This window comes from Idiotropiscis lumnitzeri, chromosome 3, assembly GCF_059441095.1.
Source record: "Idiotropiscis lumnitzeri isolate Australia: NSW breed Sydney's pygmy pipehorse chromosome 3, RoL_Ilum_1.0, whole genome shotgun sequence".
NCBI classification, from domain to species: domain Eukaryota; kingdom Metazoa; phylum Chordata; class Actinopteri; order Syngnathiformes; family Syngnathidae; genus Idiotropiscis; species Idiotropiscis lumnitzeri.
Window position 1 is genome coordinate 19,283,398 of NC_142393.1, and position 22,668 is coordinate 19,306,065.

The 22,668-nt window shown below is 40.6% G+C and overlaps 1 protein-coding gene across 3 annotated transcripts in view; it reads left to right on the forward strand.

Moving 5' to 3' along the window:
• The window catches only part of LOC148340239 (TOX high mobility group box family member 2-like), an 89,606-nt gene that overhangs the window by 23,531 nt on the left and 43,407 nt on the right, over positions 1 to 22,668 (forward strand). For 2 of the 3 annotated variants that reach the window (XM_088291842.1, XM_088291841.1), the window contains exon 2: positions 12,400 to 12,492. The exons of the other annotated variant lie outside the window; for it this stretch is intronic. In XM_088291842.1, the coding sequence (XP_088147968.1) occupies positions 12,400 to 12,492 (93 nt within the window). The remainder of the gene's footprint in view (positions 1 to 12,399; positions 12,493 to 22,668) is intronic. 3 annotated transcript variants of the gene reach the window in all.

Consider the following 22,668-nt stretch of genomic DNA (forward strand, 5'->3'; position numbering starts at 1 on the left):
TACTTCAGACAGTCATTTCAAGACGCATTGTCACGTTTGTCATTGGCTTCATTCACAAGTGCAGCCTTGCTAATTGATCGTTTGTTGTCAAAATCACAAAACACCTCGAGAGCCTTGGAGTGAAAATCATTTTATATTGCTACTTGAAATGAGTGTGGAGACATGATTTTTTTATGTCTTTTTTTGCAAAGTTTGCATTCGGTCTAATATCATTTAGGACATAAATAATAATTACGCTAGAAGAATGAAGTCAGAAATATTATGGGATTAAATGTGTAATATTATGAGAAATAATAAATAATATAAGTCAGGTCGAGAGAGAGCGAAAGAGAGAGTGAGATTGTTGCTGCTGGTGGAGCCTGAATCATTTTGGTCCGTGTGGGAATTTGGAAAACCACCTGGTAGAATTACAACTTAATTCTCTTAACATCAAAAGTATCCTTCGCTTTGGTCCCTTATTTTGTCAAAGGGTTGGGCATAGCCTGCATGGCGTCTTTGAGTATTGAAGCACTGGTTGCGCTGACATCACACGTGGCCAGATCATATAGTGACCTTCCATGTCTATTCGTCGGGGGTTCTCACACTCACTCTCAGCACGACCAGCCCTTTTCTTTATTGTCGTCTTGTTTGTGCCATTTACCGTATGTTGGGGGATTATGGTTTGTCCTTTCTGCTTCTGCCTCCAAATTCTGCTCTTTAGAACACAATTATTATTATTATTATTGTCACAATTTTTTTTTCATGAAATATTTTTTCCTTTTCTGTGTAATATAACAAAGCTTGGTTGTCAATATCGTAGGACATCTCATATTTATAAATGATGTGGTGTGAAAATTGTAATCAGAAATGCAATCTTTGCTCTAGGGACTGCAGATAGAAATGAGCTCGAAATCTGTATCGTCTGTGAAGAGAATCGCTTCCCTCGAGTTGAATGTTTTCTCTGTCAAATACGTAAACTAAACGACGTTAGTTGTAAATAGTCAGTGCGGAGTGAACATCAACAACCTAAAGTAGGAGAATAATGAGGAAGTATTGGTGACTAACTACTAACTATGCGATGCGTCATTATTTGTTATCAAACAGCTCTGCAAAACAGCACTTTAGAGATGAAAAATAGAATCAATACACTTGGGTCTACTGACATGCTGCTGTGCCTGCTTTCATACTTTTCGCTTTGCGAAAGGTTCCGCCTACACACACGCATACACACACATTTCATACATGCACACAAAACAGATTTGATGCAAAGTTTGGATGGATTGTTTGAGTGAGAGCCATCACTTCCTGTTCTCTACATTTCATTGTCATTGCAAATTGGTACATTTTCTGTCTTTCGGTTTGTTTGTTTTTTGCATCATCCTCTATTTTTGTTGGGCAAACTGTCGATGTTTGATAACCCATCTATTAAACCCATGTCTTGTTGTTTCTGTGCTTTTTTTTCCCACATGTAAAGAAAAATATGCTGGAAATATATGAAAAGTTGATGTGTTTGAAGTGTTTTTTCTATTTTTTTGCCACATCTGCAACATTTGCCACTGCCACCGTGGCACATCGAGATGGCAATGTCAGACTAAAATGAATTCTGGCCATGTTGCTAAAAATTCCTCACTTTTAAAATCATTTGTTTTGCAAAGAAAGAAGAAAAAAACGCACACTTTCTGTGTAGTCAGAACAGGATCAATTCTAACTAGGTATTCGGACATCAGCTTGATGTGTTGAAATGGAAAGTATGCTATCGATCCATGTGTATTAGCACTCGACAGTAACATAAGCAATGAGTGGCAGAACAAAAGAGGCACTGTATGTCACACCGGAGGCAAGCTGGAGTTAAAGAGGACAGCAAACTTCAAGCACTCTTGTGGCATGTCATTGTTTATCGTTTCAAATCTCAATGTATATTTGTCTTTTGGGGGAAGAATTTTATCCACTTCTAAACATCTGGAAATGATTTGGGCCGGTTAAGACTACAAAAGCCCAATTCGCTGTTTGCCCCTGAGACCTTATATTAAAATCCCATATTTCAGACGTTTGAACACTCGTAATTCTATTAACTATAAACATCTATTTGCAAAAATCTCCTATAGGAGCTCACGGTTAGGCCACATGTGTTGCCCAAAGGAAGTAGCGGAGGTGTATTTGCTCAGCATATGCTCTGACTGGCTGCAAGTGATGTATTGACACGCTGTTTCCTCTCTCGAGGATCAGCCAATATTCATTAGAACAGAATTGCTTTACTTTATCACTGCAAAAAGTAGTTACAGTTAAAATCCAAAAGTTTGCAAATAATTTAGCAGCTGACTCAACACTTTTGTTATTACTCGTGTCAATCCATGCATCCTTGGACAGGCAATATTAATCTTGTGCGGAAGAACTGCAGGGAGATAGAATGGATTCTGCTGCAGAATTTTTGGCCTTTAGACATATACAACTGCTTACATTTACACAAACAGCCAAATTAACATCTTCAACTAATCCATTTGTAATGTTGTAATGTTCATGCTAATTCCATACAAAAAGTGATAGCAAGTGCACTGAAAATACGGTGTGTTCAAATGACTCAATTTTAGTCCATCAAGTGTTTGCACAAAATAGAATCATGTAGATTCAATATTTTTCTAAGGAGACGTGTATACATGTCTTTTAAAAATGTATTTCAATCTAATTGATTTTATCGTGTACAACCAATTTGCAGAAAAAAATGAGTGAATTCAACGCACCATTTTTTCAGTGTATGGCCCGGATTTTTTTTTGCACAATGTGTTTGTTGTATGCAAACAAGGGTTGTCAATCAATTAACATTTTTAATTGCGATTCATCACATGACTTACATAGTTAACTCAATTGTATTATTGTATATATTTTCTTCTAAATGTGGGATAAGATTGTATTTTTTTTAAGTTTTTAATAATGCAATCCGAAATGGAAAAAATAAAACATCAAGATTAGAAGGCACATTTTTTTTTTAACTCTGTAAGCTACTACAGTATGTCGTAATGTATTGCCGTGAGTTGGAGGGGGTTGTGACAAACGTGTCATGTTCTGTTACTTTGAGTACTTGTATTTACGAGTTTGTGAACGCACCACTGTGGCGGTGAGGGGCTGCTCGGCAGCAATAAACGCGAAACCAGTTTCTTTTCCTCTGCCATGATGGAATTGACTTTTTAGCTTTAGCAATACAGTTAGCCACTTTGTATGACACCCTCAAGGTACTTACTTTTGTTTACGAATCAGTAATGAAGGCTTCGTTGGCTCTTCAGAGAGCCGCTCGCCTCATACTACACAAAGCAGGCTTCGTTCAAGTGTGGGAATCGCCTGTTGCCGTAAAACCGTATTTCAAGTAGGTCTTCTGTTGATTCCTCACTGGGCCTTTTCCCCATTGCAAAGAATCTTTCCAAACCTCTCTTTATTTTCCTCATTTTGCTAGTCAATGGATTTAATATGATGCGACCGAGACAACTTGAACATCAAGAGTCAGTCATAGATGGATGTTAAACCCCTTTCCCCTTTCAAAATCAAATATTTTTCAATCATCGATAATAACTAAACCAGAAGTACTGTAAATTCTGTTAGCGCCATCTCGGCCCGACGCAATAGTGACCTCTGATTGAGGTCATGCAGTACAGCTGCAGATTGGAGGTGTTCATGTTCATAGAATGCCCCCACTCCTAACTTGATTGTGCTACGTTTTTTTTTTAAAGCATATGTACATGCCGCTTGGATATTCACAACCATTACGCGTAGTTTCCGTCCAGGTACAAAACACAATTACACCGATGTGTTCTTCCCAATTGTGCCCATTTGAGACAGTGAAAAAAAGCAGTGTTAAGATGGGACACAAGGCACCTTGTAAAATCCGCTCCAGGAGGAGGTGAAATGCAGTTCAGGGTGGAGAAGAAATACTGTATTGTGATAAACACATCTTGTACTGTGTACATCCGACTTTTTTCTAAAATGTATGTCTTCATTATGATCGGAGCTGAACTGAAGCCTTGGGTCTTGCATATATCATAATGCAAAATGGTATGGATTAACATACCGTAGGTTGAGCAGCTAACAGTTATCGTTTTTTTTTTTAGTCTGCCTTGAAAAACTGAGAACGTTATGAAGAGGCTTTGAAATGCAGCGACCACATCTGAGAGTGTCAGTTAAGACTGCATTGTTTAACTGTACCTCCGCAATGACAGCAGGAAATGAGGTGGTGGCAAGGAAACCCATGATGTGCCACACAGAGGGCCAAAATCAGGTCACTCGGTACACGAGTGGGGGAACAGACGCAACCACAAAGGAACATTTTGCTGTAGGGACTTTTTTCTCCATTTTTTTTTCATAGCTGCGTTATGAAGGTGATTGAACTATTATGGGGATCAAAATAATTAATCTGATGCAGCGCCGCCGCATGTGATGGGTCAGTACATTTTGTTTATGGCTGTTGTCGTGGAAACTGGACATGACACGAGATGCTGAGTGTAACCACTTAACACACACTCATGATAAAATACAGAGGTAGGATAATTGAGTGGCATTATTCTGGTGGCATTTTGCATTTTCAGTACTCTGTAGCAGTTTCTGAATATTTTTAAGACTAACTGATGAGATTATTGTCGAGATCTTAGAAGGTACCTGAATAAATGTGAATGAATATAACCTTCAATGGCTTGGTGAGGATATTTACATTTAAGGACAATCAAAATAAAAAAAAATAAAAAAACATTGAATTTGCCAAATTTTTCTGCTTGCATTTTCAGGTTTACTATCGGACATTTAAAATGTGGTTTCCAGATGATCTAAAGTAGATGAGTGATTTGTGACTGACCACATAGATGGGCGTAGTAAGCTTTATGCGGCCAACGGGGTACGTGCTGGAGCTGCAAATATGCCTTAATGATATTGTTTCTGGCTCAGCAGATTATAGTTAAGAAGAAAGAGATGCTCGATTGCGTAATAACAGAAAAAGTTACACAATTCTTGTTGATAAAATTGTGATCTAAGCAACTCAGCAAAGTTGCATGTCTCGAAGCATATTAGGAATAGTCAGCACTGGAAAAAAATTGATTTTAGCGATATTTCACTATTAAAATTGCAAATCGTTGTCATCATGTTACGTTATTAAAAGCAGCACACTTTTTTTGTTTGTTTGTTTTTAATTACAATATGGTGGGTTTTTACACAATATTGACCTTTTTGTAAGACCAACCTCCCTGCTAGATCTTGATAATTATCATATCATGACGTTTGGACATTGTTACACTAATATTGCACCCTAAGCATTCATGTAAACATTTAACATACGTGTAGTAGCAGAAAAAAAATATCTTAGTGGACATATGAGAGGACTGACACGGATACAGTTCACTTAGGAGCATTAATAGACACGAATACATTGATAGGAATTGCTTGTTAATGGGATGGCATGCTGGATGACTGGTTGGCACGTCCGCCTCACAGTTCAGAGGCCGAGGGTTCGATTAAGGCTCCGGAGTTTGCATGTTCTCCCTGTGGTTGCGTGGCTTTCCTCCGGGTGCGCCGGTTTCCTCCCACATTTCAAAAACATGTATGCTAGGTTGATTGGACACTGAATTGTCCCTAAGTGTGTTTGTCAGCGCGGATGTTTCTTTCAGACTTTTGTAGCCATTGTGGAAGTGGCCAAATACTTCAGTCTATTTATTTTAACGTATCTTCCTTTGGTAAACACTTTATCTAGAAGATCATGTCTGAGCGATCAAGATGGAAAACCCATCAGGCCCTTGAGGAATCGATTACGACATGCCCCCAGGCCTGCTCCTCATCTACATATCTACCCATTCATCGAGGACGCTCATTAAAGGCTAATTACCTGTAATTAGTGTATCATGTCGCTTTAATAAAGCTCTAGAAGGCTAGTGGAGTCAAAGGGGCTATCCTTAATTCACACTGATGCTCCGAGATTAGCGGCAAAGAGAGATTCATTAAAAGCGGGACAGATTATCAAAATCTTAACACCTTCTGCTAGCGCTGCAGGCTGCTGTTTTGTTTGGATTTCTAACTTTTTTTTCTCCTTCTATTTTAGCGAGCTAGACACCTGGCTCGAGAGGGCAAGTGCATGTTACTGTATCAGAGCTGGCTAATAGGCGCAATGGTGACGAAGCTGTGTGTGCGTCTAAGTGGGTGTGTGTGTGTGTGTGGGGGGGGGGGGGGGGTGTTCGCTCCCTGGCGGCATGGTGAGTGTTTAATCTGGCCCGGTGGTGTGCCGTTGGCCCGGCTAATCACAGTGTGTCTGCAGGAGTGCGCCGAGCCAGGGGAGCACGCCGTCGCTAACAGCGCCTGACAGACTCATTAAAGAGGCCTGGCACTGAGCTTGCAACGCACACACACATGCACGCACACACACTGGAAAAGGTTCTGATATTTGGAGAAATCCCCACGCTTGTTTTTGACACACACAACCATTGTTGTACAATGCGTGCGGTCTCTCGCTCAGTCAAGAACGAACGCACACACATACACACGCACGCACACACCCTTAGTGTTCGGCGTGTGAGAACAAGGCAGGCGGTGACCCCGCACAGTCGCAGCCCAAACACAGACAAGAGCCGGGAGCATCTGGGAAAAGCTGGGTGGAGGACGGAGGAGGTGTGGAGGGTGGGAAAAAATCACGAGTGCAAGGGAGAGAGGAATTCCACACATCATGTTCCTTTTGAAAGATCTGTTTAGGCAAGCAAGATGCCCCTCAATGGACCGTTTATCGCCTGTCCAAACTTTAAAATACATTAATGCAAGCGCATAACTTAAAAACATTTTTATAGGTTTAGCCAACATGACATTTTGTAAAGTTTGAAAGATTGCTTAAGTCTTTCCTGCAGCAAGGTTAATTGCCACTCAGCGGCTCCAGAGAGTCAAGTGGAAAGAATATATTGGACTGAATAGCAGGTGAATTCAAAACAGGTCAGTAGGTAGTCAAGTGTGGGCTTGCCAGATGTTCGGTCCCACTGCTGTGCCAAAAATAAATGTGCATGCAACACAACAGAACAGGACAGACGATGTAAACGAAGACAGCAGAGCTTTTTACTCAAATGCAATTTTCAATTTTTTCATTTTTGGTTGACATTTATTGGAATTACATTTGGATCGAAAATATTTGGTCTATAAATAGCGCTACAACGGAGGGTGGAGGGGATAAAATTTGTGTTTGTCAATTTGGCATTTACCACATAAACGGTTCTGCTCATGAATTGAATCATTTTGGTTGGTGAAGCGCCGCATCCATGTGTGAAAATCCAGTTGATGCTTCTACTGTTTTCATTGGGGTTCACTTGCCCTGCCAAGTTTGTTCTTGCCTTTTTAGACACAAAGATTAACAGGTTTCTCTTCCTCTGGCTCATTTGGTATTTGTGCCGCTGTAGAGGAGGGCAGGTTAGAGGTGTCTCATTTGCATGAGGTTTCAGAAAGGCTACAATACAGGGTGAAATGCACGCTATAATGTTTGATCCTTGGATGATTTGGACAAAACCTGGTATGAACACACATGGGAATTATAAATAAGTTATAAATTATATTATAAATAAAAATGGCGAAATATATCTCCTTTTACTATCACAAATAAATGAAATCTGCCAAAATGTAACAGACAAACCTTTTTACCTCAAGTGACACATCAGCATATGGCAGCTCAATAACTTACACTAGTGGCTAGCGTACGGAGCTGAAATAGCCGTGTCCATGTTCACTCAGAGCTCCTTGATGCCAGAAATATGGACTCTTGTCCGAGAAGCTTCTAATCAAACTCCTTGGTTCACAAATATTGCCCGGTATCAAGCCAACAGCAATGAAAAAAAACGGGAAGCAAAAATGCCTGGAAAAATGGCTCAACAGAACTGCCGGTCATTTCCAACTGTCACGTCATTGAAACACTTGCAAATGCTGGACAAAAGTTCCCCAAATGAAGTCTTCTTTGCTTACGCGATGCTAACTTCTGGTGGCTCAACATACTTTCAGAAAAAGTGTGGCAAAGAGAGGCCAAAAAGGGAAAAACACACACTAAGCTAATGGTATCATGCTAGCTGAAATCAGAGGTGCGCTAGCTGGTGTGATATGTGTCATACATGATGGAAGTTAGGTACTCATTCAAGTTGAATTTGCTCAAAATTGCTTTATCTTTATGAACTCAGTCAGCCAGTTGGCTTACTGCGCTGGCCTTCATTTTACAACAAATAACATAACTAGCGCCAGACAATGCAAAACTGCTTTTGATTTTCCCTCACAACCGTCTGTCTTTCTTTTTTTTTTTTTTAGGTCATGCAAAGTGAAGAATCTGTATGCCTTTTTATGCCAAAATGTTTTTTTTTGTGCAACAGGGCAGTTTGATATATTCCTTCTGTGGTTACTTATTCTGTGATGGATATTTATTGCAAATGCAGTCAGATTGAACAAGGTTTAACAGGCAGATAATACAAAGATTAGAAGAAAAAAACAGCAGAGAATAGCAGCATGAAACATTATGCGTCTACTACATTTGTACGACGTTACATAGGAGTCGGGTTGGGTCTATATTGTGTGCAGTGGAACTATAGCGCTTAGCCGTGAGATGAAGAAACTAAACAATAGGAAAGAGGACAGCGGCATTGAGCCAGGCAGTGCGGCTGGTGCGTGGTACCGTTTTCTCTCAGCCCTCCGAGTACAATTGCTGCTTTGCTCTTTGCTCTGAAGCATTCTACCTGACCCCCCCCGCCTCCTCTCTCACTCCTCTCCAGTATGGTGCTGGTGCTGTGACATTGAGGGAATGTGATGTGATATATTGTAGTGAATAATGTATTCAGCCACAATTGTACAGAGCGCATAGAGCAGATGGCAGCAGGTTGATCTCTACGTGTGTGTGTGCGTGTGTGCGTGTGTGCCTGTGTATTTAATGATGACAGTGTGTATGTGTGACATGCATATGAGTTTGTGTGTGTGCTGACCCAGAATGGGGGAGGGGAAGGATGAGGAGAAATGAGGTGGGTTCGAGTGGAGGGGGGCTCAGTGTGTTTGAGTGCATGTGTGCCTGTGTGTGTGCGTATATGTGTGTTTGTGCCTCTTTTGTGAGATAGAAAATGCAAATGGTGGATTATTTTAATGCATTTTTTTCTAGAACCCCAAGCTTTAATCCCTAAAGCAGTTGAAATGAAAATAGAATGTGTTTTTTTTCTCTCTCAAACTCTCCCTCATTCCCTTTCTGTTTGATTTATTTATTTATTTATATGTTCCTTGGTTGTTATTTACAAGCTGTCTAGGAATAAGATCCCCAGCAGTGCAATTCCATTTTGGTGTATTTACAGCCAAAAACTGACAAGTAGAAAGTGACCCAACCTTGTCATTCCAAACTGCAATGCTCTTTACTTCTCTTTACTGGATTTCGTGTTAGGAACAACAACAACAACAAAAGAGAACGTTAGATAATGAGATAGTCTATTTTAAGGTCCAAGAAAAGATTTGGTGTGAATATATGTAACATGGATATCAATAAAATACAATGCATGCACTTCGACAGTTCTTAAGATCGAGCAATTATTTACGCAGTTGACGTAATTCGGCCAAACTGCTATATAAATGGAAGAATATCACATCCAATCTTTCCAACTCCTTTCCTTTTTTTTCATCTTTTCAGGCCTTGAACAAGTAGCAATTCCTCTTATATCGTATATACACTATTTTCCTTTTTTTCCCCCTTTTAAGTTTGAGACTGCATGAGTGTTTAGTGCTTTGACAAGTCATCTGCAAGGCTAACATCAGCACAGAATGAAGCATCATAAGTGCGCACAAGCACAGGTTTTTGCTTGTAGATGAAAATAACAGATGGCGGCATCTATTAACATTCACAGAGTTGAGGTTTATATACTGAAGGTTATCAGGCAGTTCTTTGCACTTGGCAATGATCATTTGAAATCCACATCTGATAATGGTGGCAATCATGAAGTCACCCATGATTATATATTTCGGCAATTTTTTTTCCCCATGATGGCATCAAGTGTTAACGTGCTCTGTAGAGTGGTGGCTAACGAAGAAGGCAAAAGTTGTTGAAATAAACTTTTACAGCAATCAAATAAACACTTTTCTAATGGCGACAATGGCGAGCATAACTGTCCTGGTAACACTTTTACTGCATTTCAAATGTAAATCTGTCAATGTGCGCCATGTCGACAGCACAGAGGGGGGGGGGGGGGGATACGATGATTTACATCATATTAAAAAGTCAATAACTCCCGATTTTGAGCAAATATCTGTTTTTTATAAGAAATGCATTGGAGGCTGATATTAGTCAAACAATAATTCCACAATGATGCTAAGTGTTGTCTCCTCACACTACAAGATGGAAGCCCCCCTAAAAAGTCTTGTTTCTTCTTTGAATGAAGCATCAGTGCTGTTGTGCTTGTTTCCTTGAAGTCTCCTGCTTGACTGTGAGCAGATGGTCGTTTGCGGGGGTGGGGGTGATGCGGAGGGTGGGGGTGGGGGGGGGGGGGGGGGAGCTTGTACACGCTTGTCTCCTTGGCGTTAGGGACAGTGAGCATAATTGAGTAAATGTATTTAAGTATTTCAGCAAGATGATTCAGCCTCTCTGGGATGGTTGATATTGTACTTAAGAAGAATATTGCCCAAGGCTATTCATTAGTGGTAAATAATTGAGAGGCCCGGATAGTGCTAAGGTGAAATGCTTCTTATTATTTCATGTCGTTTGTGTTCTTCTGGCTCTTCGGTTTAAGGATATTAAAAATGCACAAGTCCTCCCACAAACGACTCACTCCAAAGATTCTCTCACTGGGCTCTAATAACCACCAATTGCTCGTTGTGGTTTTCAACCCGTCGTGACTTCATCGATTCTCTATCTGCTTTTGATCGTGTTCTTTTTAACGATGCTGTTTTACTTTTGCGCTTTTTCCATTTAGTGCTAAAAGTATTGGTGTAGCTCTAGTTTGCAGATGGCTGTACTGTATCTTATCTGCACACTTTTTTTTGTTTAAGTGTAATGCAACTGTTGACCTGGCAAACAAACATACCATTATGGTGTTATATAAATAGTGAGATTGTTGTTACACATAGATTTTACACCAGTAGTCGCTGGATATCTCACTGAAAAGCAAATATCGTACAGTACATGTGGCTTATGCCAACACTGAGTGCTATCCATTTAAAATGGTCATCACTTTTCTCTTTTTTTAAATCCCACTGATCGAGCTGAAACTAGCAGCTAGATTTTCGATTGTATTCAGTAGTGGTAATTTGGGTTGGAGAAAAGCAAGTTTTTGTCAACAATATGGCTTGTTTTAGGTTAGTAATGGCTGCCTGCAGGCTGTTTTTAGCTAATTGAAGGCTAGTTTTTGTAAACAATGTTTTCAGGTGGTCATTTTTAGCAAGTTTTAGGCACGTTTGTGGAATTGTAAACATTTTGCTAACTTGGGGCTAATTGTAGACTACTTTTTGGCTTCTTGTAATCACCATTTGGCTTGGTTTCTGTCCCTTGGTGGTTATTTTTGGCTTAGCTTTTGCCTCATAGGATGCTGGCCATGCAGGGATTTGTCAAGCGTGCTATTTACAGCTCAAAGATGAAATACATTCGCATATGATACAGATGTTAATCATGACGTATACTTGTTAAATGGTTTCATGAAACAAGATTGTGTATTTCACTAAAGATATGTCCTCCATCTATGTACACAATAGCCCAATTTGACAGTGAAGATGCGCCATATGCTCCTTACTTTTTGCAGCCTTACACAAACGATGAACAGGTGCATACCTGCTTTCCCGAGAACTGCACTTTAATCTGATTGCATAAGACAATGACCGAGGTTTCAGTTGTTCAAATTCAGTCGTTGCTGCAGAGTTCACTCAATGCCCCACGATAGACCTTTCGTCTCCACAGTCTTGGCTCAGTGCCGCTGCCTTGTCGGGTTTTGTGAGGCTGCTTGTCAACGTGAGGAGGAGCGCAGGGAAACGGGTGAAGTGTGGGTATGGGGTGGGGGCTGTATTTTGGTCTGATGGGATGTCAGCTCATTAACCTCCATTCTCCACCCAGCCCCCAGCCCCCAAGGTGGAACCACTGTGTTGTCTCATGCCATTACTCCTCCCCTGTACTTGTGCGTTGGGCACGAAGGGTGTAAAGGATGTGGAGGATTTAGGAGCTTTGTGTGTGTGTGTGGGGGGGGGGGTGCATGTGTGTGTGTGAGTGTGCATGTGCATCGGGGTGTGTTTGTCTGGCTTGTCATGTTCCTTTGCATATGCCCTGCTTGTACCTTGCAAACTAAAGCCCCACCATGTCGTTTCCTTCCCCACTTTGTCTTCTCTCTTTCTCTCTCTCTCTCTCTGTCTCTCTCTCTCTCTCTATCTCTCTTCTTTGTTTTCTCTGCTGTCTCTTTCTTTCTCGCTCTGTCTCTCTATCTCAAACCACAGGCTCGGTACAGTGTGGGTGAGCGAGGGGTCAGGCTCCACTCTGCCCCCCCTCCAGGCATCAGTCCAGCTAGGAAAAGACTGCCCACTGCTGTGGTGAGATACATTAGCCAAGCCCCGCTCTATGAAAACCTCTCCTGTTTGTGCTGCCCAGTTGTTTGGAGACCTTTGACTCCGCACCACTGACTTAAAGACCCTAAAATCATGATGTCAAGTTGTAAAGAAAATAGCTGACAAAAGACCTTTCTAGCATAAAACACACAAACTATTGTGACATAGACTTGTGAGAACACAATAATTCTAAAATGGAGTCAATTTTTGGTCATCCAAAAATCGGAATCTCTTTTGATTTTTTTGATTTTATTTTTTATATAACCTGTGTAGCAATATGCTGATTGCTTTAAATAAGGAAACAAGTTGCTCTTTAACGTTACAATGGTTAGATATCATACAATGTAGTCGTGTAATTAAGGGTTGGGTTGATTGTTGAATTACTGCCCTGCCACGATCACAGTCGCTGTTGATTTAGTTACAACTACTTTGCTGTCTGAAGAAGTGAACGTGAATTCTGTTTTGTGATGTCAGCTTCAACTACTGTTCTGCTATGGCAACTGTGGGTACCAAGTAGCATTATTCTGCACCCAGCTGGCATGGAAAAAGAAAACTCGGATTAAGATTCTCCAATTCCCAAAATGTTATTTATAAAACTTTCCCCTAATCAATAAAAAAAGTTAAAAAAAAAAGTTACATTATAATCTTAAAATCCTTCCCTCCATTTTCAATTCCATCGGTCCTCTTATCGTCGGGTGAACTGGGTGCATATCCCATCTTACGTGTCAATCGGTGAACTTCCAGGAAACACATGCCACCCCCATACAGTACAAGGAATATAATCAGATTAGGGCAACGAACGATTATTTTAATAATTGATTAATACATCCATCATTTTGCTGATACCTGATTAAAAAAAAAGTTTTAATTTCCAAACCTTTAATAAAAACATGCCATTATTTCAAACTGACAGTGTCGAAAATGCACAAACCTACATTGATTATGATTCAGTTACTGGTTTGGTTCCTAACATGCCAGAAAATGAGCATAAAAGTTCATCAAATGTTTTGTTTTGAGTCAACACAAAGATCCCTCAATTTTCAGAGAGGAATGCAAAATCTGAATGATTCGTCGATTTTATGAAAAATATTGATTTGCTTTATAATCCGTTTTTTGTTGATTTATCGATTAATCGTTGCACCTTTAAATCAATTTCATGCCAACACGCATTTGCTAATGTAAATGTACTCGTAAACTGCATCATTCTTTCATTACCAATATAACACAAACACTTCCCAGTTCCGTGTGCATTGCATGTCTCTCAGGTATATTCAATGGATCAGTTAGGTACTGTGGTTAACGTGTCCATACGCCCATGTGCATGGCAGCAGTTTGAGCCAGGAATGCCTACATTATGCAGTTTATCTTCAGAAATTGAGACAACAAAATGGTGAGAAGGAAACTTTCTTCTGACTGCTTATCTGAATCTGCATTTTCAGCAGTTTGTCCAAGTTTTTTTTTTTTTTGCTGTACTCTTTCTGCTGCAAATTAGTGGACATAGTCTCCACAATTATGTTGCTTGTGTTGGAAAAAAGGCACACTTACCAGAATTTATGTTCAAAGTTCTTGTTTGTAACTTCAAAAGCATTTGTGTGAAAATAAGCACAGGAGCCAAATTGCCTTTACAGCTATAAAAGACATTTTTCTAATGTTTGCATTATTATTTAATTCTTAGTTCAAATTGTGAGAAGGAATTGTTTTGCAGAGAAGAAACAATATCTTCGGTCATTCACTGTGACTTTCGAACATATTGCAGTATTATTTCTGTTCAAATGCACAACGTGTTTGATACCATCTGTTATTGTTGATGGATAGACCAAAGTTCCTTGTTTTGTTAAGTGCAAAACAGACAAGGGAGACACTTATGGAAGTAGATGAGTGTTCCCTGTGCTTGTAATCATTTGTTGTTGTCACTACCACAACTGTCAAAACTCTTTCTTGCTTCTTTCCTATTCTGCGCCGAGGCAACGAGCAGTAGATTGCAATGAGATAACCAATTATATGATGGAGGAAACCAGACTTCACCCCCCCCCCTTAGCTGCAGTTAGTTATCTGATGCTGTGGTTCACTGAGGCAAAGGGCTTGGGGTAATGTGACATTCACTCTGCCCTTTATCTCCTCCTCATCACTGTTTACCTCATTTAGTGCCTTGTGTGCTGCCTCCTCTGCTGAGAAACCTCAACAACATACTGTATTGTATGGGCGCACATACACACACGTTCTCACCTCAGAATGTGTAACTGCCAGGCAGACTGGTGGGATAACTACTTACTTCCTAGTGGCGCCCATGTAGTTAAATATAGCACTATCGTGCACCTGCTGGGCCCGGCCTCATTGCATGTGATGTCGCTGCGCTTGAAGCCGTTTCGTCTGGTTAGCATGTGGTTATCGATTATCCGCCGTGTGCAGCCTGTTTTTTTTTTTTCTTTATATTTTTAAAGCACAAATTATTTCTCATGGCCAGATAAACAAAGCTAGCATGCTTGGTATGTGTTTACTCTATGCAGAGTTCATTGGACAGCGGAGCATTTGTCCAAAGCTGTTAACACTCGAAAAAAAACTGACAAAGCCTAAATTCTTCCAGTCACACGTGAGCTAGAAACACAGCTGACAAACATGATAAGCTAATATCTGCTTTTGTTTGTGAATGGCTAATCGGACTCAAAACAATCCTAAATACAAACATAATCTTTTGAATTCAACATTTGAGTGAATAAATTCATAGAGAGAGGAAAAAGTTTTTTTTGTCAGCAGCAGCAAGTATCTTTGTACGCTGCCGTTATTCCTGTGGTCGAGTCGGTCAACGCTGATTTGGAAATCTGCATCTGGGTGGGTTCCATTGCATCTCCAACTTGGAGTTGGGAAATTTCAAACTTCCTAGGTCTTTGGAATGTCGAAAAAGTATACCACAACTAGCAAAAGCATCTGTTAAATGACATTTATAAACGTGAGTCTGTGTCAAAATGAAATGTAAATGTCAAATGAAAGCATTTTGAGCGCGACTCTCTCTGGGTGGGGAAAAACATTAAAAAGTCATGACATCATTTCGTTTTTGGCCCATGCTTGGATGTCAAGGGCTGTTCAAAAACACTACATTTGTCCTCCAGCAAATGGTCAAATGTGCCAAACTCTAACAAAAGACGAAGTAACTTGAGCTAAAACATGTCTGATCTGTTAGTGGATGACTAAGTTTGTACAGGGACTGCACGCGACTGCTATCACAGCATGAGACCTGAGTTAGTGGTCTTTGGTTGCTATGACAACCATAGCTGTGCTATTTTATACTAGCCAGTGTGCCTTGCATTGATTTGACACTAAGGGTGAAATAAATGGAGTTGCATCATTTTCTGTTGGTATTTTGATAAACAACCAATGTCTCAACAGATAATTGTAAGGATTATACACGTGCAGTAATGACTTGATTCTTTGGTTTTGCATTAAGTCGCTGCATTTCAAATAGAAGTTATGTATTACATGTTAAGGGAGGGGTGAGAAATAAATGAAATAGCCTGTCATCTTGAAGCTCTGAATTGCACCAAAATGGTTTGAGTTCCTATCAGTGATGAGTTTCCTTTTTTTTTTTTTTTTTTTTTGAAGAGCTCATTAGCTCACTGAACCTGAGTTCACAGTGGAAAAAGAAGGGTTCTCCACAGTCTTGCCTTACTTCTGTCACGATCTCTTCAGTTGAAAGTTTGATGTGCTTGTGGCTGCTCCACTGCAACAGAAAGCGGATGAATGAGAGCTGCAACCATCTTTATTTTTAAATTGGTGGTGTCGGAAGTGGTTGATACCTGTATTTTTTTTTTGTGGGTGTTAAATGTTTTTCCCCAGGTTCTGATAGGGGTGGGGGTGCTGTATTTGTGAGTGACATGTAACTTGGGGTTGCTTTAAGAACTGTTCAATTTTAGAGTTAATACGTTTTTTGTTGTTTTTACATCAAGCAACTAAGAAGCTTGGTCTGCTCACTTAATAGTTTCCAAGATGACTCAAGGTCAGGTAATTATCTTTATTTTGATCAAGTTAGGAATGTCGTTGATGAACCCATGTGCCCACAGTGTGACTTCTTGCATATGAAAATAAAGCTTGTAACAGTGTGTTAATTTACACGACGTGTGCGAGTAGTCGAGTGTGGGTGTGTTTTAGTTGTGTGTGGTGTGCTTCACACCCAGGAAGAGGCTCGGTTTCCCTTATCTAACTACAACAACAACAACCCAGCTTGTGATGCAATGGCCACAAGTTGTACTCTTTACAGCACAGGTGTCAAACGCAAGGCCTGGGGAGCAGATCCAGCCAACCACAGTCTGTTCAGTGGCCTGCGAAAGCAAATCATATATGTCAACTGATCCTTGCTAAAATCTGTACCTTTAAAAAAAAAAAAAAAAAAACGACATACTGCCAATAGTTGGGTTTTAAAAGGGTTATTGACTGCATGTAAATGTCGTTTCTGTCCGCTCACGCATGAAACAGTATCTCCCACCTCTGTCCATTGTGGGATCCATGGTAGGCATTATGTCTACAACTTCAGAGACTATTTTGTTGTGAAGTAAAGAAGATGCTTAGGGGAAATGTATCAGAGTAAAAGTTATATTTATTTAGGAAATGTAGAGTAGAGGAGTAAAAGTGATCGTCACCATCTTCATTGTTTTCTGGTGGTGCGGTGGCAGAATTGTTACTGTAGTCTTTCTTGTCTTGCAACCTGCTGTCTTTTTTTTTTTTTTTTTGCATCCCCTCTTATATTTGGTGTGTGTGTGTGTGTTGGGAAACATCAAAATTCACGGGCACATTGTCTCAGATTGAGGTTTGTTCGGTCTCTTCTGCAGCTTAATTGAACACAGAAGGAGGGAGCGAGTGAGAGATGTAGAAAGAGAAATCAAGAAAAGAGGGTGAAGATGAGGAAGGAGGGTGCTCAAACAGGCATGCATATTGCATGAGGACACCCCCCCCCCCCTACACACACACACACACACACACACACACCCCTCCCACCCCTTCTACACACCAGCACCACCACCACACCCCTTTCTTCACAGAATGGCTGTGTACTGTTCTTGGCTTATTAATTCCGCTCGGTGAGAGAATTATTTTTAGAGACTTGGTGTGCTGGAAAAGGCTTTTAAAGTCACAAGTATTACACATTCTGCTTGAGATTCTCTTATATACGTTGAAAAGTTCTAAAAGTTTGTCGAGTGTTAAGACACTGTACTTTTGCCGCGCTTTTATTGTCACAGCAATGATCCACTTTGATGTAGAATGAGTTTGAAGTACAACTGTACCAGTAATAGGCTCTTCTTTTATCTGCACTGCAGTATCGGACACACCGCAGTATATGACTTATACAATATAACCTTTTATTTGTCTGTAAAAGTACTGCTTCAGGTTACCGTGAATTTTGTTGGACATGTAGTTCACAGATCTAATTAAATACAACTTCTGAGATATCCACAGTCACATTAAATATGATCCATAATGTAGTAAGTGGTGTCGTAATTGTAAACCGATTCTAAACTATGGCATAAGATGTTGTGTGTTTGTTTGTACTTCTCTTCCCTCAGCAGTAAATGCCAGGTGCAGTAATTACACTAACGTGGCAATCAGTGATTTTCATATAAAGGCATGCAAACAAGTATGCACCATGTATGATAACTTTGTCTCAGTTTAGTTGAAGCTGGAAATGAAAGGTTCTCACTGAACAGCACTTATGCTATCATAGATAATACCAAGACATGATTTCCATGGAAGCATGTTTGCCTTGTAATTAATGTAATGCTATATTTCAGACTTAATGTTATGTGATTGAAAAAAAAAATACACGTCAAAACTTTAATGTGGCAGCTGGTGTGTGCATTTTAAACTGCATTGTTGAATAATTTAATCCAGGGCACACGTCACATTTTTTTGTACCGTGCACATGGTGTTAAAAGTTTAATTAGTTTGCAAAATAATAATAGTCATGTGACAGGTCCACTTCAGAGATGGCCGTGGAAAGAAACAAATAAAAAAACAGATGCATCTCACACACACACCCATATACATATACTCTCTCTCTCCCTCTCTCTATCTCTCTCTCTTTCTGTTTCTCTCTGTACCCAACCCCCTCACAAACAGATGTTGCCTCCAAGGTTTTATGCAGAGCTTATGGATTGTCCATCAATCAAACCGCCAGCTTGTATGTCTGTCATTTGGCCGCCCTCTGTCTCACCTGTGACTCGATGAAACGCTCCCAGCGGTGTGTCGCGCTAATAGCGCAGTGTAAATATTCCGCATTTTCCCTGGATATCCTCGTTAGCATTATTTCCACCTAGTGGCTTCATTATCTTCGAGACACTCATCTTTGTCGATGATTGCGAGGCATGACCTAGTTGTAGGCCTCGCTATCTGCGCTATGTTTTCCCCCCATCTACTCTCCACCGCTACACCCACCTTTCCTCTCACACCGAGTCCCTATTATTTTTTGTCTTTCTCAATTTCGGGTCTCACCTTCAATCCTTTTAGGCCATCTACCTTGGTCTTCCCTATTATCCTTTTAGTATGCATTCTTTAGTTCCCAATTTATCTCTCTTCCACATCCTATTATTACTCTCTCAAATCCTTTTTTATTCCTCTCTCGCTGCACCACGTGTCATGCAGGGAAACATCGCAAGCAGTGGTCCCCGCTGAACAATTACCATGCAAAGCAATCCAAATAGAGATGTTTGCCGAAAACAACATGTGTGTAATTACTGCTTAATGAGGCCCTTGTCTCAGGCAGAATGCCCAATTAGACTGGCGGGGAGCGAGCGATGCCAAGGCCCTCTGAAGAAAGAGAGGGGAGAGAAGTAGATGCAGGCTGCAACTGCAACGAGAGGTTGGAGACGATGACAACATGAGAGGAAGAAAGGGAGGGGGGTGGAGAGAAATGGAAACGCAGTGAATGAGAAGATGATTTCAGCTGTAAATGTGGAGTAATGGCAGAGCTGATAGCATTGAGTCCAGGATAAATTGGCATTTTAAGTGAGAGAGTGAGGCAGTCCATACCAGAGCTGAAAGTCTGTGTGTGTGTGTAAGTGTGTGTGTCGTGGGGCGGGGGGTGCTTTACATTTCAATATATGAGCAGCCATGTTGAAGCACAAAATGGCTGACCTTTCTATGTTGCATTTCATCTTTTTGATGGGTGCTTGTATCCGTGTTTGCTATTATTCTTATTTGTGGCAGGTCACTCATGACGCAGTGGTACATGTGCATGATTTTGGTCCAGACAGCATGTGTTCAGTTCCCACCCAGTGAGTGAATGTTTGTTTGTCTCATGTCAACTGTGACAGACTGGCGACCAGTCCAGGGTGTAGTCTGGCTCTATCTTTCCATCACCCTGACCAGAATAAGGGGTATCAAAAATGTGTGGATGGATGGATTATTCATGGCATTGTCGAGTTGAATGTGTTTGGAACGTAGAGGACTCGAGTTTTATAAAGTTTAGAAAGTAGACTAGACCTTAGACCAGGTGAAACCAGGTATAAATTGTAGCGCATGTGAGTCTTTGGTGGATTAGTTCCTGGCGCAAGCTGACATATTCTGCGCTGCGCTGATGTGTGGCGAATATTGTCGTATTTCATTCATAATATCTGCCTTTAGGTTGTATCATACCGTCTGAATCATTGGAGAAATCATTTCAGTGAATGCATTGTTGTTGTCATCATCTATAATACATTTTTAAAAGCACCCCGATGACCAGGGAACAACTTGAGTTCATGTGTGTGTATGTGTGGGGGGGAGTTATCAGGTGGCCACTTCGCAGGGGCCAGATTTACGTCATCCAGGTCTGCTCTCACTTCCTTATAAACGTGCTTCGGGCGTGTTGTTCACCTGCATGGACTGTAACGAGTTTGTTATGCTTCCACTATGTAGCCTGCGTGTCTCCCCTGTGCTAAATTTCAAAAGGAATGAGGGGAGCCGCTTTGATTAGCTCTGAATCAAGTCAGCTATGTTCACCCCCACAACAGCGCAAACAGCCATTTTAACAGCACCTGTCTACAAAAATACCAAATGAAAAACGTCTCCACACGTGCACGCAGTTAATCTGCACTTTGCACTGGACTTGCTCTGGTCACGAAAACAGGGCCCAAAGTGGCTTTAGACTCGAATTCCGTTTTCAAGAGGACACTTACATGAACCTGCTACTGGGACTGTATATTCAATATTATGACAAGCTTTGACAAGATGGACTTAAACCTGTATTCTCCCTTGGGTGCATCTGCCTCGCAAGGTTAATATGAAAGAGGTTTTCAAATTAAACTGCCCACCCCAACTCCACACTTTGTGCTTCATTAAGCAAATTTGCTCTTTCGCTGAAGCATCAAGTAAATTAGTCAGCATCTAATTTGAAGTAAGTGTGTAGCTAACACTGCTCACACTTTTATTTTTCCCAGTGAGCATAACTGAATGCTTTTTCTCAAGTAAAATAAAATACAACACTAGCATAGTAATGTATTATTGCGCTATACATTGGTAGTTGCCATAAAAGTTGATATTGGCAAAGTGTACATTTATTGGGGCATTGTTGTGATGTTGAGTGATGCATGATCTTGATTAGATAAACGATTTTATTTCCATATTGCCAGTTGGTAAGTGATAAGTAGAATATGACCCATTCATTTGCTGAAAGCCATTCAAATAATCTATCAGCATGAGCCATTATTTGTATGATTATTCCTTGCTGTGTACATGTGTGCCTTTGCGCTCAAATGTAACTCCCGTCGTACCTTGACTAATGAGTGACGCAACTTGGGAGTTTTTGAGCGATAACAGCCATCACTGGACCATTTTTTTTTTTTTTTACTTTGAGCTGCGAGCAGAAATTTGAGTTATAAGCGCTAGAGAGTAGCAGTGAACTTTCAAAACAGAGGCCAAAGACCTGCTTCAAGCAGTTTATTGTCGCTCCCAGTTCAAGTTTTCTGTCAAATTAAACAGAATACAAAACAATACGTTGTATATTTAAAACAACCACAAAGGTTTGTGTTACCAAAGCTTAGTGCTAACACACAATTAAACAAAATGCCATAGATGGGCTAACAAATAGTATCAATGTTGCATTCTTGTAACACTTTAGACATCGGCTATTTGAGCTAACTGTGCATAATCACTAGATTTTTTTTATTCGTTGCAAAAAACGACAAATCCTATTGAAACTTACACTGGGAGTTAGTGGTGAACTTCGTGTATTATGTACTGTATATCTGTATTATACTGCCCCCAGGTGGCCAAGACCCACATACCAGAAGGACCTGCTCGATGAATTAATAATAATAAGCAAACAATTTGTTTTGTACATTCTGCTTAATTATGTCATTATTTTATGCTTCGATGAAATAAAATATTGTGAAGGGCTTCTTTTTCCTCATTTAAAATACATTACTAACGTTTTGTTGAACGGATTAATGCAATTTCCGTTCTTTACAATGGCAAAAGGTGGCAAAAGGAGATATGAGTGTTTGGAATTTAAGCTTAGTCACTGAACAAATGAAAGCGGTAAGTCAAGGCGCCACTGTATAATGTTTCTTACAGCCTTGTAAATCCCCATACTGGCTGCTACGCTATGCATCGTTAAACCCAGCAATGTCCAATAACATCCATTTATTATTATTTTTCACGTCTCACTTGCTCATTTAGCTACCTTTCACATATCAACAAGATGATTAGATATAATATGGTCTGTTAGTCAAGTTAACGCGTTAATCATTGAGATGATGATTTCATCAGCGTGTGTTTGGAACTTCTTCTTTACACCTCATCAGCCTGGAAGTTTTATTATGGATTGGTATTTTTTTTATGAGAATGTTCCTATTGAGGGCGGCACGGTGGGCGACTGGTTAGCACGATGGCCTCACAGTGAGAAACAGCATCGGGCGTGGGTTCAATCTCGGCTCCGGCCATCCTGTGTGGAGTTTGCATGTTCTCCCCGTGCTTGTGTGGGTTTCCTCCGGGTACTCCGGTTTCCACCCACATTCCAAAAACGTGCATGGCAGGCCGATTGAACACTCTAAATTGCCCCTAGGTATGAGTGTGAGTGCGGATGGTTGTTTGTCTCTGTGTGCCCTGCAATTGGCTGGCAACCAGTTCAGGGTGTCCCCCGCCTACTGCCCGAAGATAGCTGGGATAGGCTCCAGCACCCCCCGCGACCCTAGTGAG